Raw genomic sequence first — 19,433 nt, forward strand, 5'->3', positions numbered from 1 at the left:
TTCACCTTTGGAGTTGAGTAAAAACTAATGAGAACAACAATTTTTGTGAAAAATTAATTATAAACTTATGTAGGTTCTGGACCACTTTATACACACCAATGAATGGATTGAATTATCCACTCACGAATGGAGACATCAGTCGTCACCATGAAGCTATTTTAAATGCAAAGTGTTTTTCCATATTACTGCAGTTCTTCTAAAGTTAAATTCTGCTGTTCTATTAAAACTCCTGCCTGAAAGCCATGCTGAGTTAAATTTAGCAAGGCATTCTGCATGTTAGATGGTTCACCAATGGAAAAGCTTAGTGTTTAATAATACTTTAAAAATTGAAAAGGAGCATTTCTCACATACTTTATTACTTCTTCTACCTCAAATACACAGATATTTGTGTATCTGAAGTTTAGGTCGATTATTAGCTCTAATAAAGCTGGCTGCTCAGCTCATCAAGGAAAACTGTTAATGTACAACTTACGAAGTCTGTTTACTCATTACAATATTATTTACTAAAAATAATCTTTATTTTATTGTCTTTCTTTACAAGACCTTTTCTTTAAAATTATTTTTTTAGTTTCATCTTGGTCAGACTGTCTATCCCCATAACAAGGACTAAAAACCCTCTGCAGAAAACCTTTAATAACAAAGACCTACACATATTAACAAAAAAATTAATGTAATGGAAACCAGCTACAGCCTTGTTTCCTCTGTTCCTGTTTGAATTATTAAAGCTATCATGATGCTTTTGAGTGTGAGAAGCTTTCAATTCAAGCTTCTCACAGTTTTGTTGTGAAAAGAGGATGGAAGTACTCTTTTAGATCTAACTTTTATACCCAGACACTAAAAAAGCCCCTACCATCCAGTTTCTTTTTTTAGTCCTTTATTGTACACTTGAGATACACCAAAATAGTGCTGAGATTGCTCAAGTAAAGGTTATTTATAAACCATAGTTTAAACAACTGCTCCTGACCAAAGTTCTGCAGTTTAAAAATAGCTTTAAAAGACACAAAGTGCAGTAAAGATTGCTTTGCATGCTTTAGATTCAGTCTGAGCTGTGTGGCCTTCTGAATGCATCATCATTTGGGTATCCTCTTTTTGGCTCTTGTGGTTGTGGTTGTTCCCACTTTTATTAGACATTTAAATATTGTGAAGGGTTCTTGAAAACTGGGATATTTTGTCATTGTTTAAGCTTTAGTTTACTTTATTGTCTTGCAAACTTGTTTGTTGGCATGTCTAAAATGCTTTGTATGTGGCTCCAAATGTGAGTAAGTGAAGGTTATTTTATAAAACATCACATCTTGTTATGCAAGTTGTGTTTACTTACATTGTGTGAAAAGACTAGAAATAACCATTTTTTCTCGACATCTGACATTAAGCCACACTAAACTGACCTAAACGTTTTAGTTCAGAGTTATTTACACTTGGCGAGTGCCAGAGATAATTTATTGCTTTCAATTAATTCAGTGAGCTACATAAATTAATTCATTATTTGGCAGAACTGCCTTTAAACTGTACATTCTGGGTGTTGTGTTTCATCCTGCTTAAAAATTTCTTATAAGAAGAAGCGTTTTCAGCAGCTGGCATCTAAAAAAGGTTTTGATGTACTTCTCTTCCAAACTCATAAAAAATTTAGCTTTATTTGAGTCGTCCCTGTTTGTTTGTGTTAGTTTGGTGGTGCTAAAAATTGTCTGAAGAAACGTTGGATTTCAAAAGGGGGTATAGATTGCTTCAATTGCTTCTGCTTTAATCACAATAATGTTTCGGAACATGACGTCTGAGCTTGTTAATCAGTGCATAACTTAAATGATTAGAGAGAACAATGTGTTACTCAATTCAGTAATCCACCAGCTTACAGTAACTTGCAGCTTTGAGACACTTTAAGCAGATACTGTACATGTGTATCATTTTTATGCATTCAAACTGCTTTCTATAAGTTTGGAGTGTTTTTGTATATCCTACCACATCTGGATGATTTATGAGTATTTACTTCAGTTCTTTTAGAACAAAGAGGTTAGCTGTTATAAATTTGGCACCACTGTGTGCCAAATTAATTTATGCCCAAGTTATTTGTTATTTTTGTTAGACTTGACAACACTTTTACTTGCGTGTGCATGTGAACGGGTTTCTTGCTGCGTATTTATTGTGGCTTTGCATTCCTGTTGATTTGGAAATGTTGCTCCAGTTTTAGGTCATGCAGTTGAGAAACACAGCAACATAAAACTTTCTAGTTGTTGTTGCCTGAATATAAATTAGTTGAGTATGCCATGTCTGTGCACGCTGTCATAATGAAACTGACTGTTTCGTCAGAAAGGAGACTTAGGTGGCACGATGTAGGGGGCCAAATCTGTATTATACGGGATCAAGAATGCCAGAGTAAATGCATTAGTTGGTTTATAGGGACACATGAGTACATAGAACTGATTGTCTCATTAGACTTTAGTTGGAGCCTTTTTTGAAGTGGCTGGTTGGGATATTACCAGATCTAAACTCATAAGATGCATAGAGCTTCAGTGGAAGCACACATTGTATTCTCCTCCACATTGCTGGGGGTGGGGAGGGCGAGGTAACGGGAATTTGACAAAGCTCCTTGCTGGCCTTCTACTATGCCTTGGCAGAGACACAAAAGTGTTGGCATGCCTGCAGATTAAGCACTCTGTCCCAGGCTCTCTTGATTAAAAGTTCTTTGGCCCAGAACCTCCTTTGCTTCCCTCCAAAATATAAATGTCTCCCTCATGTTTCTCCTTATGGCCAAATATGTGGTATGGTGTAAGCATCTTAGAGAAATGGATTACACCCTGAATTTAGAGGGTTAACCCAATCCTTTCAACTATCACCACAAAATGTCCCTGCCATAGAAATAACACGCCGCCGTGGGAATTTATAATTAATGCTTTAAATGCACACTGTTTTCCTTTTTTTCTTTCCCTGCAGGTGATAGTGGACACCCCCACCAGCCCAGTCACCAGTGGCCTACCTTTATTTTTTGTCATCACAGTAACTGCTGTCAAACAGGTAAGACCCTCGCTAATGAGGCAGATCAGTGCTGATAACAGAAATGTTATTAGCTCTCCATTGCAATGTCCTCATTGTCTTCTACTGCATTATGCCCCCCACTCTCCATACAACACATTAAATTTAGTTGTTTTTATAACTCCCACGTTGTTTTTTGTATAAAGTACTCGACTAATGGTCTCTTGGGTTCTGTACTAATGTGCTTTGCTGGTGAGTTCTGATTGGGGTGAAGATGAAATGGGCTCCTGGGAAGTGTGGGTAAATGTAGAGAGAATGAGCGAGCCAGTCTTTTACAGAGATACAAATTATCAGGGGGAGTGTTCGTTTCTTCCTCTCTGTTGCTGCAACATCCCAGTGTCAGATGTATTGTTTTAGGATCAGCTTTGTAGTTGCACCACTGCTGGGACTTTGAAATGGACAATAGTGGTTGGACTTCCCTGCAAAAATACAAGGGAACCACTCATATTAGCGGAGCACTTTCATCCAGGTTTTGATGAGAGATTCCAAGGAGGTCTGCCCAACTTTATTACTGTGACTGAAGTGATTTCTGCTGCCTCTCTTCATCCTCTCCCTGGCGTTATTCTTCTGTTAATCAACCAGACTTTCTCTTCCCATCACCTTTCCCTGTAATCTCGCATTTTGGCTTGAGATCAGTGTTGGCATGGGTTGAACTCTTTCTTTCTACCCTCAGCATCTCTTGTATTCACTGTATTTTAAGAATATATCAGATTTTATTTCTTACTTGACTGCAGAATGTGCATTATTTTGTACCTGGCTTAGTGTATCTTCATGATCTGCTGTTTAGTAGTTCTTTTGGGCAATTAACATCAACCAGTCATGTTACAGGAATTGTTCTTTTGTCATTTTCAAAGGTCATAATTGTGTTCATGCCCCACTTTTTCCGCATTCTGTGACTTTCTATTGATCTCACAGCTCTTAGTGTCTCATGGGTATTAATGGGTCAGTGAAAGTTTACCATTTTTTGTTTGCTAAGCAGATAAACCTATTTAGATTTTTTTTGACACATTGCCACAGGGATATGAGGACTGGCTGCGGCACAAGGCTGACCGGGAGGTGAATGAGTACCGGGTGTCTGTACTAGAGGATGGCCGGAGGATACGGAAAATGAGTGCTAAAATTAAGGTAACGTTTTGCACACACATCCTAACTTAGATCAGTAGGAATAAAAAGAACAATATTTTTGCAGTGAGAAGTTGTTAGAGTGAGAGGGCTGATAATCAATATCAATGTGTGTCTTCTGTTGCTGTTCACTCTGATTTAATGTCAATATTAAGAGTTGGGTTTGCTCTGTTTGTAAAGCAACCTATAAAATAATTTCAGCATATGGAGGCTGAAAAACTCAAGATAAACTGGTGCTGTTTATACGTCGGGCTTTATATGCGGGTATACCAAGGTTTCAAGCTGTCACACTACTGTTTTTTTTTCCAGTATGCAAGCTAAGCATACTAAAAATTAAACTTCCGGGCCGTGCCGTGGCGGCGTAGTGGTTAGCGCAACCCATATTTGGAGGCCTTGAGTCCTCGACGCGGCCGTCGCGGGTTCGACTCCTGGACCCGACGACATTTGCCGCATGTCTTCCCCCCTCTCCTTCCCCGTTTCCTGTCAGCCTACTGTCACATAAGGAACACTAGAGCCCACAAAAGACCCCCTGGAGGGGTAAAAAAAAAAAATTTAACTTCCAGGAAATGATTTATTTTAAATGTTCTGCTATTTTTTGTAATGATGTGTCCAACAGTTATGAAGCATATGTCTGCCTGCAAACATTCACACTTACACGCCTCTGAATATTAAGCACAGGAAATGCAAAATTACTGATATTTACCGTTTGTTAAATTCTTGTGAAATCTATGATTCTGTCCAATATTTATGATTCCTATTGCATTTCCAATTGAATTTACTGTTTTATTTACGTTAATTATTGTTGTGTATGTTGTCTGTTATTCTACTTCATTATGCTATTTTACTTAGTGTTATTGGGTCTTTTGTTGTCGGGTGCCTTCAGGTTGGAGATATTGTGGAAGTAGAAGAAGACGAGACCTTTCCCTGTGATCTAATACTGCTGCAGTCCAGCCGAGATGATGGCACATGTTTTGTTACCACAGCAAGTCTGGATGGAGAGTCCAACCATAAAGTGAGATGCACTGCTACTCATCTCCAATTACTGTCCTAATCCCTATTTATATGCCTTGTATCATCAGAAGTTACAAATCTAGTATCATTGAGTCATCACATGCTTCTCTCATCTGTTACATTATTATGTTCATATTCATTTGTCACAGCATTTTAGTATCTTTTTAAAACTTCCACTCTTTCTCTAGCTGAGTGAGAAAGAGAACAGGAAACTAAAAAAGACCGTTTGGCCTTACTCAGTCCTGGCTTTCAGTTCTTACTCTGTGTTTGTTTGTTTGTTCCATCTTCTAGACACACTACACAGTGGCAGACCTAGAGAGTGATCTGCAGTATCTCAGTTCCACCATTGAGTGTGAACAGCCTCAGCCTGACCTTTACAAGTAAGTCAGTCACCAGGTGGTCTCAACAGATTTACACTACATGATTATGATGTCTTTTGAAAATGCTAGCCTGATGTCTAACAATAAGATGAAGATGATACAGCTGAAATCAGATATTTTTATGCTCTTTATGGAAAGAAATATAACTTTTTTTTTATCACTGTTTGACAATAATTCAAGCTCAACTTCCTGTTTTAGGTCGGTAACAAACACTATTTAAATTTTACAAAACATTTTAGAGATTTATTTGAAACGATTGCTCTAAGCTATGTGACTTTGGTCAAGTATTTAGGATTTCCTTCCACAAGCTTCTCACAATAATTTATTTGAATTTTGACCCATTCTTCCTGACAGAACTGATACGATTGGCTGGCAAAGTAAAAAAAAAAGCAGCATAAAAAAGCTCCATGTTTTATGCTGTTTTGCTCAAACACAAGTTCTTGTCTGTGAGTCCCTTTGCAAATGCTAACCTTTCTAGATTGCTTTTAGAGTTATGTCGTATTGCTCTCTGGGTGGCTTCTCAGTCCATGACATCATCAGTAGGGTTTTCCCCAAATTGTTGAATATAGTGTACATAAAGTTCAAAATTTTTATAATTACATAAAAATGTTCTCTCATTGTGCTAATAATTAGCAAAGATTTAGTTCGATTTAATGTCAGATAGTGAGAGAAGAAGGTCATCAGTCTTTCTTTGGAGTGTATTTAAATATCTGGTTTCCATTGTATATACTAAGTGGATGTTATTCTGTTCCAGATTTGTCGGCCGTATGCACATTTACAGAAACAGTCAGGAGCCGGATGTGAGGTGAGAGCTCTCATGCACAGCAATCTCAATCCACTTTAAATGGGAACAAATTCAAAACATGGTTCCTTAAGCACCCATTTGTTTCCCTTTGCATCTCTAACAAATCACTTCTCTATTGATCCTTCATTGGAAACAAGCATTAACATTAAAACAGGCTGGCAGGGGTTTAGCCACTGCTTCCAAAGTACTCCCACTGGCATTTCTCATTGACTACTTTGTAATAGCCACAAACAAATTCCAGTGTCCTTCTGAAGAGCACTGGGACGGGTGTAAACCTGGACTGAAGCCCCGCTGTCACTGCGTATTTTAGAACAGATGCCAGATGCCCTGCCAGGTTCCCATTTACAGAATAGAGGAGTGTGTGGATTGAACAGCTCCTGAATCGCAACACAAGTGTTTAATCCACTGATGTGATTGTGCAGATCTTTAGGCCCAGAAAACCTACTGCTGAAAGGAGCAAATTTGAAGAACACTCAGAAGATATGTGGTGAGTCAAATGAAAGTAGTGTCACTCAGTGGGCTTTTCTGCTGAAAGCTGATTCTTTTTTTTCTGTTTTTCTTCTCAAGGCGTCGCAGTTTACACTGGAATGGAGACAAAAATGGCCCTCAACTACCAGGGAAAATCACAAAAACGGTCTGCTGTGGAGAAGTATGTCTGTAGCGAGAACTTTAGACGAGATTAAACATGTCTGGTTTACTGCTTGTTGTAACTAATACTGTTATTTCAGGTCTATCAACGCCTTCCTTCTGGTTTACCTTTTCATCCTGGTGAGCAAAGCTCTTGTGTGCACCACACTTAAGTATGTGTGGCAGGGCAAACACGATGAGCCGTGGTACAACGAGAAAACGCAGAAGGAGAAGGACACTAATCAGGTGCTGTTAACTTTGTTTTGAAAAAACATTGAAAAACATCTGTACACGATTTTAAAACTGATGCATTGCTGTCCTTACAACAAAACGTCAACCAAAAATGATTTATAAAACAGAGTTTATGGCTTAAGCTATAACTTAACAGTGGATTTGTGTAGATCTGCCCTGTCAATAACTACAGTTTCTTTATAACAGTGTAACATAGTTATATTTTCACATTTTGTACACTGTCATATAAGAAAGTGAGCTTTCAACTTCTTTTAAAAGACAAAAAATTATGTGAAGCAAGAAACAATTGTTTATTTTTCAACTCGGTTTAGAAGCCGGTATGACTCAGTTGCATTTATGAAAATTATTATTGCCTATAATGGAAACACAGATTGTTGTAGACAGTTTGAAAATGATGTGTGTGTCTATCACATGGAATCCAAATATACTATGTTGCAGTTTGTGGCACTAATGAGAAAAAAAAAGCAAAACAGTTGAGTAATTTTGCAAGGCAAGTTGTTTGCTAAAGAAGTAAATTAAATGTTAAATTGAAACTTTATATTTTTTAGGATAATTGTCACCTAAATGCAACCTTCTGGAAAGTCTTCAACTTTTTATTTATTCCCTCTTACTAACCCTTTGGTTAAATAAAACTTTCCAGGCTGCGGATGTCCTTTTTGAGACTGAAAGCCGACCAGGTGCTTTGGTTTCACTTCAACTTCTAAATGCAAATTTGAAACATTAAATACTAATACATTGTTGTTGAGATTTACTGGGGATTGCTTCAGCCTTTGGGCCACTGCCCCATCTATAATGTTTTACACGGTGTGACACAAAGAAAACGTGTGAATTAGCCACTGCTGACCTACATCACAACAAGCTCCTTTCTCTTTGTATTTGTTCTTTAGTAAACTGTGAAGCTTGTTCCTTTTCTGCTGTATAAACCTTTGTGTGGGGGAGCTGATTTCAGCTGAAAAACAAAATGTTCTGAACATCGAGCACAGTTCAATCAAAATTTCACAAAGTCAACTTCATTAAAAAATCAAGTGCCGTACCAGTACTTTCTTTGACATTGTACTGAATGGTGCTGATTTTATTTTATTTTTTTTCATTGGTATTGACCCACAGTTTTATGAAGTCAGTTGCTTAAGACAAGTTACCCAACATGGTGCCATTGTCTTGAAAATGGGGCAGAATTTAGTTTTTTATATCTTGTTCCTGTTTCCCAATAATAAAACAATGCTGTAGTTTGTGAAATTTTGTTTGCAATGTTACAAATCAGTCTTTTAAAATAGAAATATTGTAGTTGTATATAAAAAATAGTGGTGGGACTTGGCTATTATTTACATTTGCAAAATCTATATATATAAAAAGAGCTTAAATTAAAATAAAAATGTTGATTCGTAAAGAATTAAACATTTATGATTAATATTTTTAAAAAGACAAACACATAAAAACATTCTGGATTAAAACTACTACTCAACACTAGTTCTGACAGCATGTTTGTTTACATTTTATATCGCAATTAAATGCGCTATTTTTATATGTATCATTTTGTTTTGTAACTAATCAAATCTAACCTTTGAACGTTCAACTGTAGAAAAGTTGTTAGTTTTATCGTTTTTGAAACCTGTGTCTCATTTTAACTTTTTTTTAAATTTTTTATCAACAGTACCTAAAAATGTTCACAGACTTCCTGTCCTTCATGGTGCTCTTCAACTTCATAATTCCGGTGTCCATGTACGTCACAGTTGAGATGCAAAAGTTCTTGGGGTCCTTTTTCATTACATGGGACAAAGATTTCTTCGACCCTGAAATTCAAGAGGGGGCGCTGGTCAACACATCAGACCTTAATGAGGAGTTGGGACAGGTCAGGCCGCAAGATACATTCAAGTAACACTTTTGATTGACTGTTTTTCTTTTTTATGTTCTTTCTTGTAACATTGTTATCCAAACATACATTTCTAAGTAAAAAGAAAGAATAAACATGTGATAGACATTCATTACTAGTCGTGTTGTGCAAAGAATTTTACTTTTGGCTACTCTGTTTTTAATAAAGAAACACAAGCAGTAAAATCAAGCTGGCGTTGATTAGTGGGGCCACCTGCTCTGGTAGAGCCTGCAGCTAGGAGCTTGCCAGATATAATATTATAACAATGTTACTGCAACAGGAATGATGGATTATGCTTCACTTATTTACACATTATAACTGAGTTTAAATTTGTGTAAGCAAAAAAAAAAAATTAAAAAAATTGCAAGTTTCCTCTTTCAGCCAGCAGACTGTCAGTGTGCAGCATTAGGTAGAGCAAATGTGGTACTGGCTTACCCTATGCACTATACAGCTTCAGTCTCATTATTATTTTTTTATTTTTACCAATTCTGTCTAACTTATAGTTATATTTGTAATTACTAATATTTAGTACTTTGGATGGAGTAGCTTGTCAACAAATAAGCAATTTTTCATTGGAATTGATAAACTGTATTGTGCAGCATATCGAATTCTTAGACATATGGGATTTATTGCATTCCCATAAGAATATTGAAACGTTAGTATAAAATGTAGAAATAAATAAAAACATTTGGGTTTTCTCAACTTTTGTTGCAGAAATTTCAGAAAATTAGCATACTTGAAAAAAAAAATCTAACTTGAATTATGAGTGACTCCTGTTACAGTAAAAGAAAAAGAAAAGATGCATAGCAGTAGATTTGCAACACAGGCAAATAATTTTCTTTTTATATATCTGATCATCACAAAAAGTGATTTTTTTTTTAGCAGCTACACTGCATTTGAAATAAATACAAGAATTTCCATCTTACCAATTTGATACATGCTGTGCAATTCTTTTTCTAATATTTTTTTATTGTTTTATATTTTGTGCTTTCTCCATGATGTTTACTGCAGGTGGAGTACATCTTCACAGACAAGACTGGCACTCTCACTCAGAACAACATGGAGTTCATAGAGTGCTGCATCGACGGCTTCCAGTACAAGCATGGGGACGGGAGCTCAGAGTTGGATGGGTTTTGCGTCACAGATGGACCTGTAAACAAAATCCAGCAGAAAGCTGGCAGGGTGAGTGTTGTGTTGCCCCACCATCTGGTACAAGAAGTCACGCAGGCATTAGCATATGGCCATTACATAGCTCATTGGTCAGGAAGACCCTTCATAGGTCACCCACGTGTAGTCTCTGACATGTCGACATATGCAGTTAACATGAAGTGGGAAAAATGTTTGCTCTGGAAAGAAGCACCTGATAATTATTTGTAGAACTTATTTTGATAAAAAGTAAATTCAGCCGTGTTGAAATGAGCTAAATTGTTTGATTTTAGTTTCCTTTAATGAGTTGTATTTTTGTTTGTTGTTAGGAGAGGGAGGAGCTTTTCCTTCGTGCCCTCTGTCTGTGCCACACTGTCCAGATAAAGGAGTCTACAATGCACAGACAAGACCAGATTGACCAGATTGACCAGATAGGCCAGATTGACCAGGTCGATGGCTTAGGGGTCGATCACGAGTTTCTGCATCCGCCACAGAAGGAAATGGGCTTCATAGCTTCTTCGCCCGATGAGATTGCTCTGGTTAAGGGAGCCATGAGGTAAAAAAGATGAGAGCTGTTGTGAAATAATCAATTTGAGTTGATATTGTTTGAATACTAATAAATAATTTTTGAAGAAAAAATTAATTAATTAGTTAATTTCAAGTAATTTAGGTGATTATGGTTGACGGCTAATCAAACACAAAGTTAAGCTGATCAAAGAAAAACAAAGGATTGTGAAATGTCCGGGCTTCATTTCACAATCCTTTCAGAGTTGGATTTGTTGCTGTTACGACATGTTTTCCTTCCCCCTAATTTTGCATTAATATGCTTTAATACTGAACTCTGAACAGTCAGCGTCTTAAATAATGAGGTTTTGTGACTATTACTGTCAAGTCAGCAGTCTCACACATGATTCACTAGGACAATATTATGTCTGCATTGAGAAATTATTGAATGATGGTGTGTAATATTTATATTTTGTAAGATACTGAATTTTGAGTGTTAAGTAGTTTTAAGAGTACTGAACTAAATTATCAAATTTAGCCCAAAGTAAAATGTATCATACAAATACATGAGTAAGAAATGGCACATTTTCAGTCATTTGTCTCCATCTGCAGGTATGGCTTCACGTTTCTGGGCCTTGAAAGTAAAAACATGAAAATTCTTAACAGGAATAAAGATGTTGAAACGTAAGTCAGTAACATTTGGATTGTCATAATTGATGCTTGTGTATTTTTTTTTAAAACTTAATTTCAGTTTTATGTTACTTGAAGGTATGAACTACTTCATGTGTTAAACTTTGACCCTGTGAGAAGGCGGATGAGTGTAATGGTCAGATCCAAAACAGGTGAGCTGAAGACTTTAATTTGCTGCATTTTTATCTGATTTACTGTTGATTTTCCATGTTCACCGTGTCTGTAATTGTTTCTGTTTGTGTTCAGGTGACATATTGCTTTTCTGTAAGGGGGCAGATTCTTCTATGTTCCCTCAAGTCAGACAGGAGGAGGTGGAGAGGATACGCATGCATGTGGAACGCAACGCAACCGTGAGTGAAAAAGAAACTGTTGTAGCTTCTTCTCCAAACAGTGTCGAGGTTTTCTGTGGCAACATTGTTTTTTCTCTCTGTTCAGGAGGGCTATCGCACATTGTGTGTAGCCTACAAACATCTCAACGCACAGGAGTACGCCAGGGCAGATGCAGACTTGAGAGAAGCTAGACTGGCTCTCCAGGACAGAGAGGAGAAGCTTATGGCTGTTTACAACCGAGTGGAGACTGATATGATTTTAATAGGAGCTACTGCTGTGGAAGATCAGTGGGTGCTAACTCCACATACTGTAGTCAAACACTGATGAAGTCGTGTTTTAAAAAGCATGTCCTGTCATCCAGATTGTATTTTACTTTAAAAGGTTTTATAAGTTACAAATGACCTCATTTAAAATCTAAAGCTATTGACAAGGTTTTCTAAGTGCCCTTCTTTTGTCTTAGTTAGGAGTTCCTTCTGTTAAATTTTCTTTAACATTAGCTTGTGCCAATAACTCTTTATCATCTTACACTGCCACCATGTGGTTATGTACTGCTTCACAATCTTAAGATTTCAAAATGCTAAAACGAATTATTGGTTTTATATGTTAAATATTTTCATTATTAATAAAACAAAACTTCCAAAATATTGATCAATTTAGCTCAACTTGTTGGACACAATTAACATAAATGGGTATAACTCCTTTTTTGTGTTTTACTTAGCAAAGTGTGCTCATTCTCCTCTAATGTGTCTCTTTTTGCCCAAAAGGCTTCAGGACGAGGCAGCACAGACCATGGAAGCTCTGCAGGGAGCAGGCATGAAGGTCTGGGTTCTGACGGGGGACAAGATGGAGACGGCCAAGTCCACCTGCTATGCTTGTGGATTGTTTAAGAAGAATACAGAACTGCTGGAGCTAACGCTGCGCACTCTTGAGGATGGAGGAAGGAGTCGGGAGGAAAGGCTGCATGATCTGTTACTTGAGTACCATAAGAAAGCTGTTCAAGATGCCCCACCTGTGAAATTAGGAATTACTAGGTTGGTATCTTACCATTACAAAATAAGAAACACTAAACGTTTTCACATTTTGTCTCATTACAACCACAAAATTTAATGTGTTTTATGGAGATTTTGTGCGATAGACCAACACAAATCTGCAAAGTGGAAAGAAAATGATTCATAGTTCTTAAATGTTCTACAAATAAACATCTCAAATGTGAGACTATACCTTGAGTCACTAATACAGTTACAGCTATACATATTTTAAGACAGCTGTGCACATCTAAAGACTAGCAATTTTCCCATTTTTATTTGCGAAACAGCTCAAGCTCAAATTGGATGGTAAGTGCTTGAGAAAATCATTTTTCAAATTTTGCCATACGTTCTCACTTTGATACATCTTCTCATCAATGCTGCACAGGAAAAAAGATAGCAACCCTTTGAATATTATGTTTGTGGAACAACAAAATGTGAAGAAGTTGTGTAAAGTTATTAAAAGGTTTTTGTATCAGAAGTTGTAGCTCCTTCCTTTTTTTCCTGCTGTTTGTTGCAGGAGTTGGTCTGTAGCCGGACATGATTACGGTTTCATCATCGATGGAGCTTCTTTGTCGATGGTTCTCAGCTCTTCCTCTGAACCAAACTCCAGAAGATACAAGAACCTGTTTCTGCAGATCTGTCAGAACTGCACGGCTGTTCTCTGCTGCCGCATGGCCCCTCTGCAGAAGGCTCAGGTCAGATCCGGTTATTTCAGTAAAGTGGATTTATCAGTTTTACAACAAACGCTTGGCAACATTTAGCTCTCTGTTTTATTCCCATCTGTAGATTGTTAAACTGGTGAAGAACTCCAAAGGCAACCCAATTACTCTTTCCGTTGGTGATGGAGCAAATGATGTTAGCATGATCTTGGAAGCTCATGTTGGCATTGGTAAGGAATCAATGTAAATGTGGAGAACTGCTATCATTTGGTGCAGGTTACGTTGACCCTCTGTATATCTTTGTCTTTGTTTGGCCCTGGTGTTTCAGGTATTAAGGGTAAAGAGGGTCGGCAGGCAGTAAAGAACAGTGATTACGCTATCCCCAAACTCAAACACCTCAAGAAACTTTTGTTGGCTCATGGACATCTTTACTACGTTCGCATTGCACACCTAGTGCAGTACTTCTTTTACAAGGTAACCAAAACTGATTTTGCCTTTTTAATGTTCTAATGACTTGCTGCTTGCTGTATTCATATTCAAAACATGTATTAATCAGTTACTTTTTGCGAGACATTTTCTAGAAATAACAAAACAATAAACCTTTGACTTAAATTACGGTAATCTACTCATAACTTTGAACAACTTTTTCTTATATTTTTTTTTTACCACAGAATCTTTGCTTCATCTTACCTCAGTTTCTGTACCAGTTCTTCTGTGGATATTCCCAGCAAGTGAGTTTTTCCTTAGCGACAATGAGGTTTGAAAATGTTACGATCATTAAAGGTAACTGAGCCCGTTTCCCTCAAATTACCCCACCCCCACTGGCCCTGTGACCTTTGACTTCTGTTGAAATAATAAAAATCCATACATCACAATCCTGGTGATGTGTTTGTGCAATCAAACTATTATGAAGTTATAACAAGAATTTTGTTATGGTTGCACCACAGGGAAAATGCAGTGGTGTGAAAAAATATTTGCACTTACAGATTTCTTCTGTTTTTATTTCTTTTTGTCACTCTGATAACCAGGTTTTAATATAAGACAAAGAAAACACCTGAGAAATCTAAAACTGCAGTTTTTAAATCATCTTTCTTTTTATTGAGGGGAAAAAAACTGTCCAAACTAACATTGGAGGATTTTCGACCATGTCTTGTTGGTGTGTTTTGGATCATTTAGATCAAAGCCCAAGTATGCTTGATCTTAAGGCAAGATGATTGATGGATGTTTTCCAATAGAGTATAATTCATAGTTACATCAATTGAGGCAAGTTTTTCAGGCCTTGCAGAAGCAAATCATACCAAGACCATCACACTGCCACCACTATGCTTTACTATTGGTGTGTGGTTGTTTTTTTTCTTCTTCTTCTCTCAAATTATATTTTCATGTAGGGAAAGATTGGTTTAGATTTTTTCCCCTTCCAAACAACATAATCACTTATATTTACTGAGATATCACTGACTCTAAGTGCTGAAAATGCAAAAATGAAAAAGTCTGTAAAGCTTCAAACACTTTTTCATGCCTCTGCTATTCTTTCTTGTGACCCACAAACAGATCTGTTATAAGTTCCTGAAAGTAATATTTATGCTTCCTCAGATGGCTTCCTTTTAAGACATATAGGTGTTTTGAGTTTTTTTCCACTCCTTTATATTAATCCCCAGACACCCCACCCCTTCTCCTCCTTCCTCCATCCTCCCCCTTCAACCCTTCCTCCTGCTCCGTCCTTCCCAGCCCCTGTACGATGCAGCCTATCTGACGATGTACAACATCTGCTTCACCTCTATGCCCATCCTGGCTTACAGCCTTTTGGAGCAGCACATTTGCATTGAGGTTCTTTTGGAACACTCCACCCTCTACAGGTAAGTTGGTGGTATTGCACCTTTTTAAAAGTGTAGGTCTTGTTAGTGGTTTTCATGTGCTCATTATTTTCAAATTGATTTAGGGTTTTGAACTATCCATTATTAATATTTTTTGTGAATAGACTGTAAAATTAAACAACCAACCTTTAACAATTTTCCCAAATCCATTATACAGACATGCTTAAGTAAGTATACCTAATTACTGGGTTTATTAACGACTGAATAAATGTATAAATGAATGACTTTTTCATAACCATGAAGTAAACTTTATTGAAGTTTGGTTCATCTTTGAAAGTGTTTTCCATGCCAGGAAAGCAACCAATTTAAATTAACTCTGCCAGTTCCTCCAGTAATAGTAGTTAAATATCTAACCAGAACTATGATGATGATGGCTGCAGAAGTTATGTGGTTGCCATAGGACATTTAAGAAGATGTGGGAGTGAATGTACATTTCAGCCTTTATGTATAATTTTGACAGTGGATTTGAGAAAATACGCCAAAGATTCAAACTTGTCCACCCAGTTCTTTTTTTTTTTTTTAAATCACCACAGTTTTATCTTATCTATTCATTTGTTTTATACTAAAAAAACTGTTCAAATTCAACATTAAAACTTGATATTCATGCAGATGAATGCTTGTAAACCTTTGACTAGAACTTTAAGTTTAGCCTCTGTAAAATAAAGGTTCGGTTTTGGTCCCTCAGCTCCACTTTTATAGTGCTTTTAATTAAAAAAAAAACAATTAGAAATATATATTTAAAAGTATTTAAAAGCTACTTAGTTAACTCTAAACAACATACCCTGGACTCACTGTTGTAAATTTTTATAAAGTTACTGTGTGATTCTCCCCCCCCCCCCTTTTAATTAATTTCAGAAACATTGCTAAGAATGCAATGTTGCGGTGGAAACTATTCCTTTATTGGACTGCGCTTGGAATCTTCCATGGATTAGTCTTCTTCTTTGGTGTTCGGTTTTTGTTCAGTAACCCAGCTCTGCAGGACAACGGCCAGGTTTGATTTCACTCAACTGCTGAACATAAATGAGACAAATTGATGGATTAATCTCCGTCTCCTCACCACATCCTGTTTGTCTTTTTTGGATTCAGGTTTTTGGAAACTGGTCATATGGAACCATTGTGTTCACTGTCCTCGTCTTCACTGTAACGCTAAAGGTAAAAGTATTCCCTGTTCTAAGCTGTAACTTTAACACAAACAAGAGACTAAAAGTAGAGTAAAATTAGGATTTTGTGGTGTAAACATGTTTTTTGTGTGTAGTTTTTAATCAACTTCTCCTATTTTTTACAGCTGGCTCTGGACACACGGCATTGGACATGGATCAACCACTTTGTAATATGGGGCTCCCTGGCTTTTTATGTGTTTTTCAGCTTCTTCTGGGGAGGAATCATATGGTCAGAAAATTCACACAAAAGTTTGTTGCAGCTGACCTTTTGTCAGCCATCAGAAACAGATAATGTGATCTGAAGTGTGTATTCTTCAGCAGGCCTTTCCTGAAGCACCAGCGTTTGTACTTTGTGTTTGCCAACATGCTGAGCTCTGTGTCAGCGTGGCTCGTCATCATCTTGCTCATCCTCCTCAGTCTACTGCCAGAGATCCTGCTTGTGGTGCTCCGCAAGCCCCGTGGACCCCACGCTCGACAGGTAACGCTGAACTGCATGTACACACCCATCGATTTTATTTTTTCTGTGTACTTTCAACGCTCACTTTAGCAAATTAATTTGTTTCCTCAGGGCTATGTTGGTACATTTTCTAGTTGAGTCATTTGGAATACCTTTTGAAGGATGTTTGACTAGATTTATGACTGATATTTACAGCTAGTGCTAAGTTTCACAGGTAGCTGTTATGACTAGCTATCTCTATTTTCTCTAAAATCTCTAATTATTCACAGTAATAACTGCGTTTGTTGAAAAATTTGGTACTTTCTACATTTGAGTCTGGAAAATTATGTAATTTTGAATTTGTTAGAAAGAAATTTTGTAGGAGGTAAAGCATTATCAAAAGTTTTTTTACCTTCAAAATGCAAAGAAGAGTCACTCATACTAATTGGTAGAACCAGGTAAATGAAAACAAATCTTTCCTGTTTCCATCCTGTCAGTCTTATGTTTGCACTGGAATTACAGGGTACATTTGCTGGAGTCTTAGGGGTATTTTATAATTTTTACTCTTATATACTGTCAGGTCTAAATACCTATTAGAGACAATTAAACAAATACAGGAAAGACAAGAGAGTTAGATTCTTTTATACTCGCGAGGAGAGCAGACAGAGAGATGTTTCCAGTTACAAATCTCCACCTACTCTGGAAACACATCTCCCGCTCCCTCTATTTTATTGATCTTTAGGAACCCTGCCACAAGGGGCGCTGCAACCCTATGGGGTGGGGTCAAAGCATTCATCACATGGTTGCAGCGCTAAATAACATTCACTTCTAGACACATGTTATCTATACTCTAAATCTTTCTTGCTCCAGGCCCGGTGTGAAACAAGACACATTGCATAGCTTCAAAGCAACGGCTTTGTATCACAAAGCAGCACAGAGCAGAGTTTATTGTCAGGCCTGTAAAACTCTGCTGGGAGCAATTAACACCTCTGTCTTGTAGGAAGTCCTGCAGGGCAACAGCTGCTGAGAGTAGCTGTCACCCCTATTTCCCAGGGCAGTCTCAGGATAGAATCAAAGTTATTTAACACACAGAAACATTATCTAAATGTAACTACAAGGCTACATGATACAACAAATATTTGATAATTACTAATAATACAATTTATCCAACATATACCGTCATTGAAAATGTAAGATTTGCTTGATTTGTAGTACTGTTACATCTATGATTAACTGATTTCCTTCCAGTCTGATTTTCAAATACTTGGTTCTTGGTTCTCCTATTTACCTTGACTTTTTTTAGTTTCCAATCTGACTTCTCTGTACTGTCACACATTCTTACCTGTCACCTTCCTATTTTTCCTTCTCTTCCTCTCTGTACTTTCCTCCCAAAAGATGAAGCATCGCCTTCCGTCCTCGGGGACTTCTACTATCTTCATGCTGTCTCAGACAGCTAGCACTCACAGCTTCTCATGGAGCGACTGAGGTCTCCTGTTTTCTCTCTGTTGACATTTAAACTTTATTCTCGTTCTGAGGATTTTCTGTTTGCTTGGAAACTTGCTTGTTTCCTTCTCACTGTGTCCTCCCTCTCCCACTGTCTCCTTCCTTATATAAATTTATTCAAGCTGGCTTAGAAGCCTCTGTTTTAAACATTGACTCAAATGGCTTAATCTAGTTATAATTTATTAAATTGGGAGGAGGGGTGTGCTGCCAGCTCTTCCTGCAGTGTGGAGTAGGACAGGCAGTCTGTGCTGAGCGTGTAGTCAGTCTTTCATTCTTGTCTGTACAGTTTTATTATTCAGTGTCTCCTCCCAGCTGCCTTGCTGCTCCAATGCCTGCTGCCTCTGCATGTCCTGCTGGGTGACTGCAGCACCTCAAAGCACCCAAACGCAACTGCATGAGGCACGAGTCCACAACCTCATTCTGGATCCTCAACCCACAGCCCACCGCTTGTTCTGTGTTTAGTCTCATGAATTTTGTTTTGAGAAATATCCAAGTATATGAAAAAATACATTATAAAAAATTGTTTAACTGAAGGTTTTTTTTGCCAAGAGTTGTCTAGAAAGACACATGGACTAACTTTTATTGCCCATTTGTCTACTTTTAGTCTTGTGTGAATGTATATGTTTGTGTGTAAGTGTGCTAGAGGAAGGAGAATACGGAGAAGCATGTTTGTGCCTGGTGGCGTAGTGAAGTCAACAGTGTGTTCTGCCTCACCCTTCTAGAAAAAGTCGAGTGCGGGGGACCCCCAGTCTCCCCAGTCTTCAGCCAGGCCCCTGCTCACGAGAACCTTTTCAGATGAATCCAATACTGTCATTTAAACAGGTACCATCCCACTTTTAGGTCATTCAACTTAATCGGGGACTCGTGTTTGATTTTAAACCCCTCTAGCTGCTCATCTTATTTTTAATGCTAAGTTCTAATAAGGTAATCAAAACCCCAATGGCCTATAAAACATATTTAATAATGAACAAGTGTTTTTCTTCTTGTCTGTGTTGTGAAAGCTGGATTAGGC

General features: G+C 37.5%; 1 protein-coding gene across 7 annotated transcripts in view; it reads left to right on the plus strand.

Annotated features, from left to right (window-relative positions):
* The window catches only part of atp11c (ATPase phospholipid transporting 11C), a 52,740-nt gene that overhangs the window by 28,887 nt on the left and 4,420 nt on the right, over positions 1-19,433 (plus strand). For 3 of the 7 annotated variants that reach the window (XM_023328344.1, XM_023328343.1, XM_023328346.1), the window contains exons 4-29: positions 2,926-3,006; positions 4,042-4,149; positions 5,030-5,158; positions 5,449-5,537; positions 6,292-6,342; positions 6,765-6,829; positions 6,910-6,991; positions 7,071-7,215; positions 8,873-9,070; positions 10,103-10,273; positions 10,567-10,793; positions 11,354-11,425; positions 11,510-11,583; positions 11,678-11,781; positions 11,867-12,048; positions 12,526-12,792; positions 13,307-13,484; positions 13,576-13,678; positions 13,777-13,922; positions 14,120-14,179; positions 15,177-15,304; positions 16,178-16,313; positions 16,409-16,474; positions 16,608-16,711; positions 16,801-16,960; positions 19,144-19,243. In XM_023328344.1, coding sequence (XP_023184112.1) covers positions 2,926-3,006; positions 4,042-4,149; positions 5,030-5,158; positions 5,449-5,537; positions 6,292-6,342; positions 6,765-6,829; positions 6,910-6,991; positions 7,071-7,215; positions 8,873-9,070; positions 10,103-10,273; positions 10,567-10,793; positions 11,354-11,425; positions 11,510-11,583; positions 11,678-11,781; positions 11,867-12,048; positions 12,526-12,792; positions 13,307-13,484; positions 13,576-13,678; positions 13,777-13,922; positions 14,120-14,179; positions 15,177-15,304; positions 16,178-16,313; positions 16,409-16,474; positions 16,608-16,711; positions 16,801-16,960; positions 19,144-19,239 — 3,222 coding nt within the window. In that variant the 3' untranslated portion in view covers positions 19,240-19,243. Of the gene's footprint in view, positions 1-2,925; positions 3,007-4,041; positions 4,150-5,029; positions 5,159-5,448; positions 5,538-6,291; positions 6,343-6,764; positions 6,830-6,909; positions 6,992-7,070; positions 7,216-8,872; positions 9,071-10,102; positions 10,274-10,566; positions 10,794-11,353; positions 11,426-11,509; positions 11,584-11,677; positions 11,782-11,866; positions 12,049-12,525; positions 12,793-13,306; positions 13,485-13,575; positions 13,679-13,776; positions 13,923-14,119; positions 14,180-15,176; positions 15,305-16,177; positions 16,314-16,408; positions 16,475-16,607; positions 16,712-16,800; positions 16,961-18,313; positions 18,405-19,143; positions 19,244-19,433 lie in introns of those variants that run through there. The other 4 variants (XM_023328347.1, XM_023328348.1, XM_014468929.2 and 1 more) reach the window with 3 other exon arrangements.

Source organism: Xiphophorus maculatus, chromosome 23 (genome assembly GCF_002775205.1).
Source record: "Xiphophorus maculatus strain JP 163 A chromosome 23, X_maculatus-5.0-male, whole genome shotgun sequence".
Lineage (NCBI taxonomy): Eukaryota > Metazoa > Chordata > Actinopteri > Cyprinodontiformes > Poeciliidae > Xiphophorus > Xiphophorus maculatus.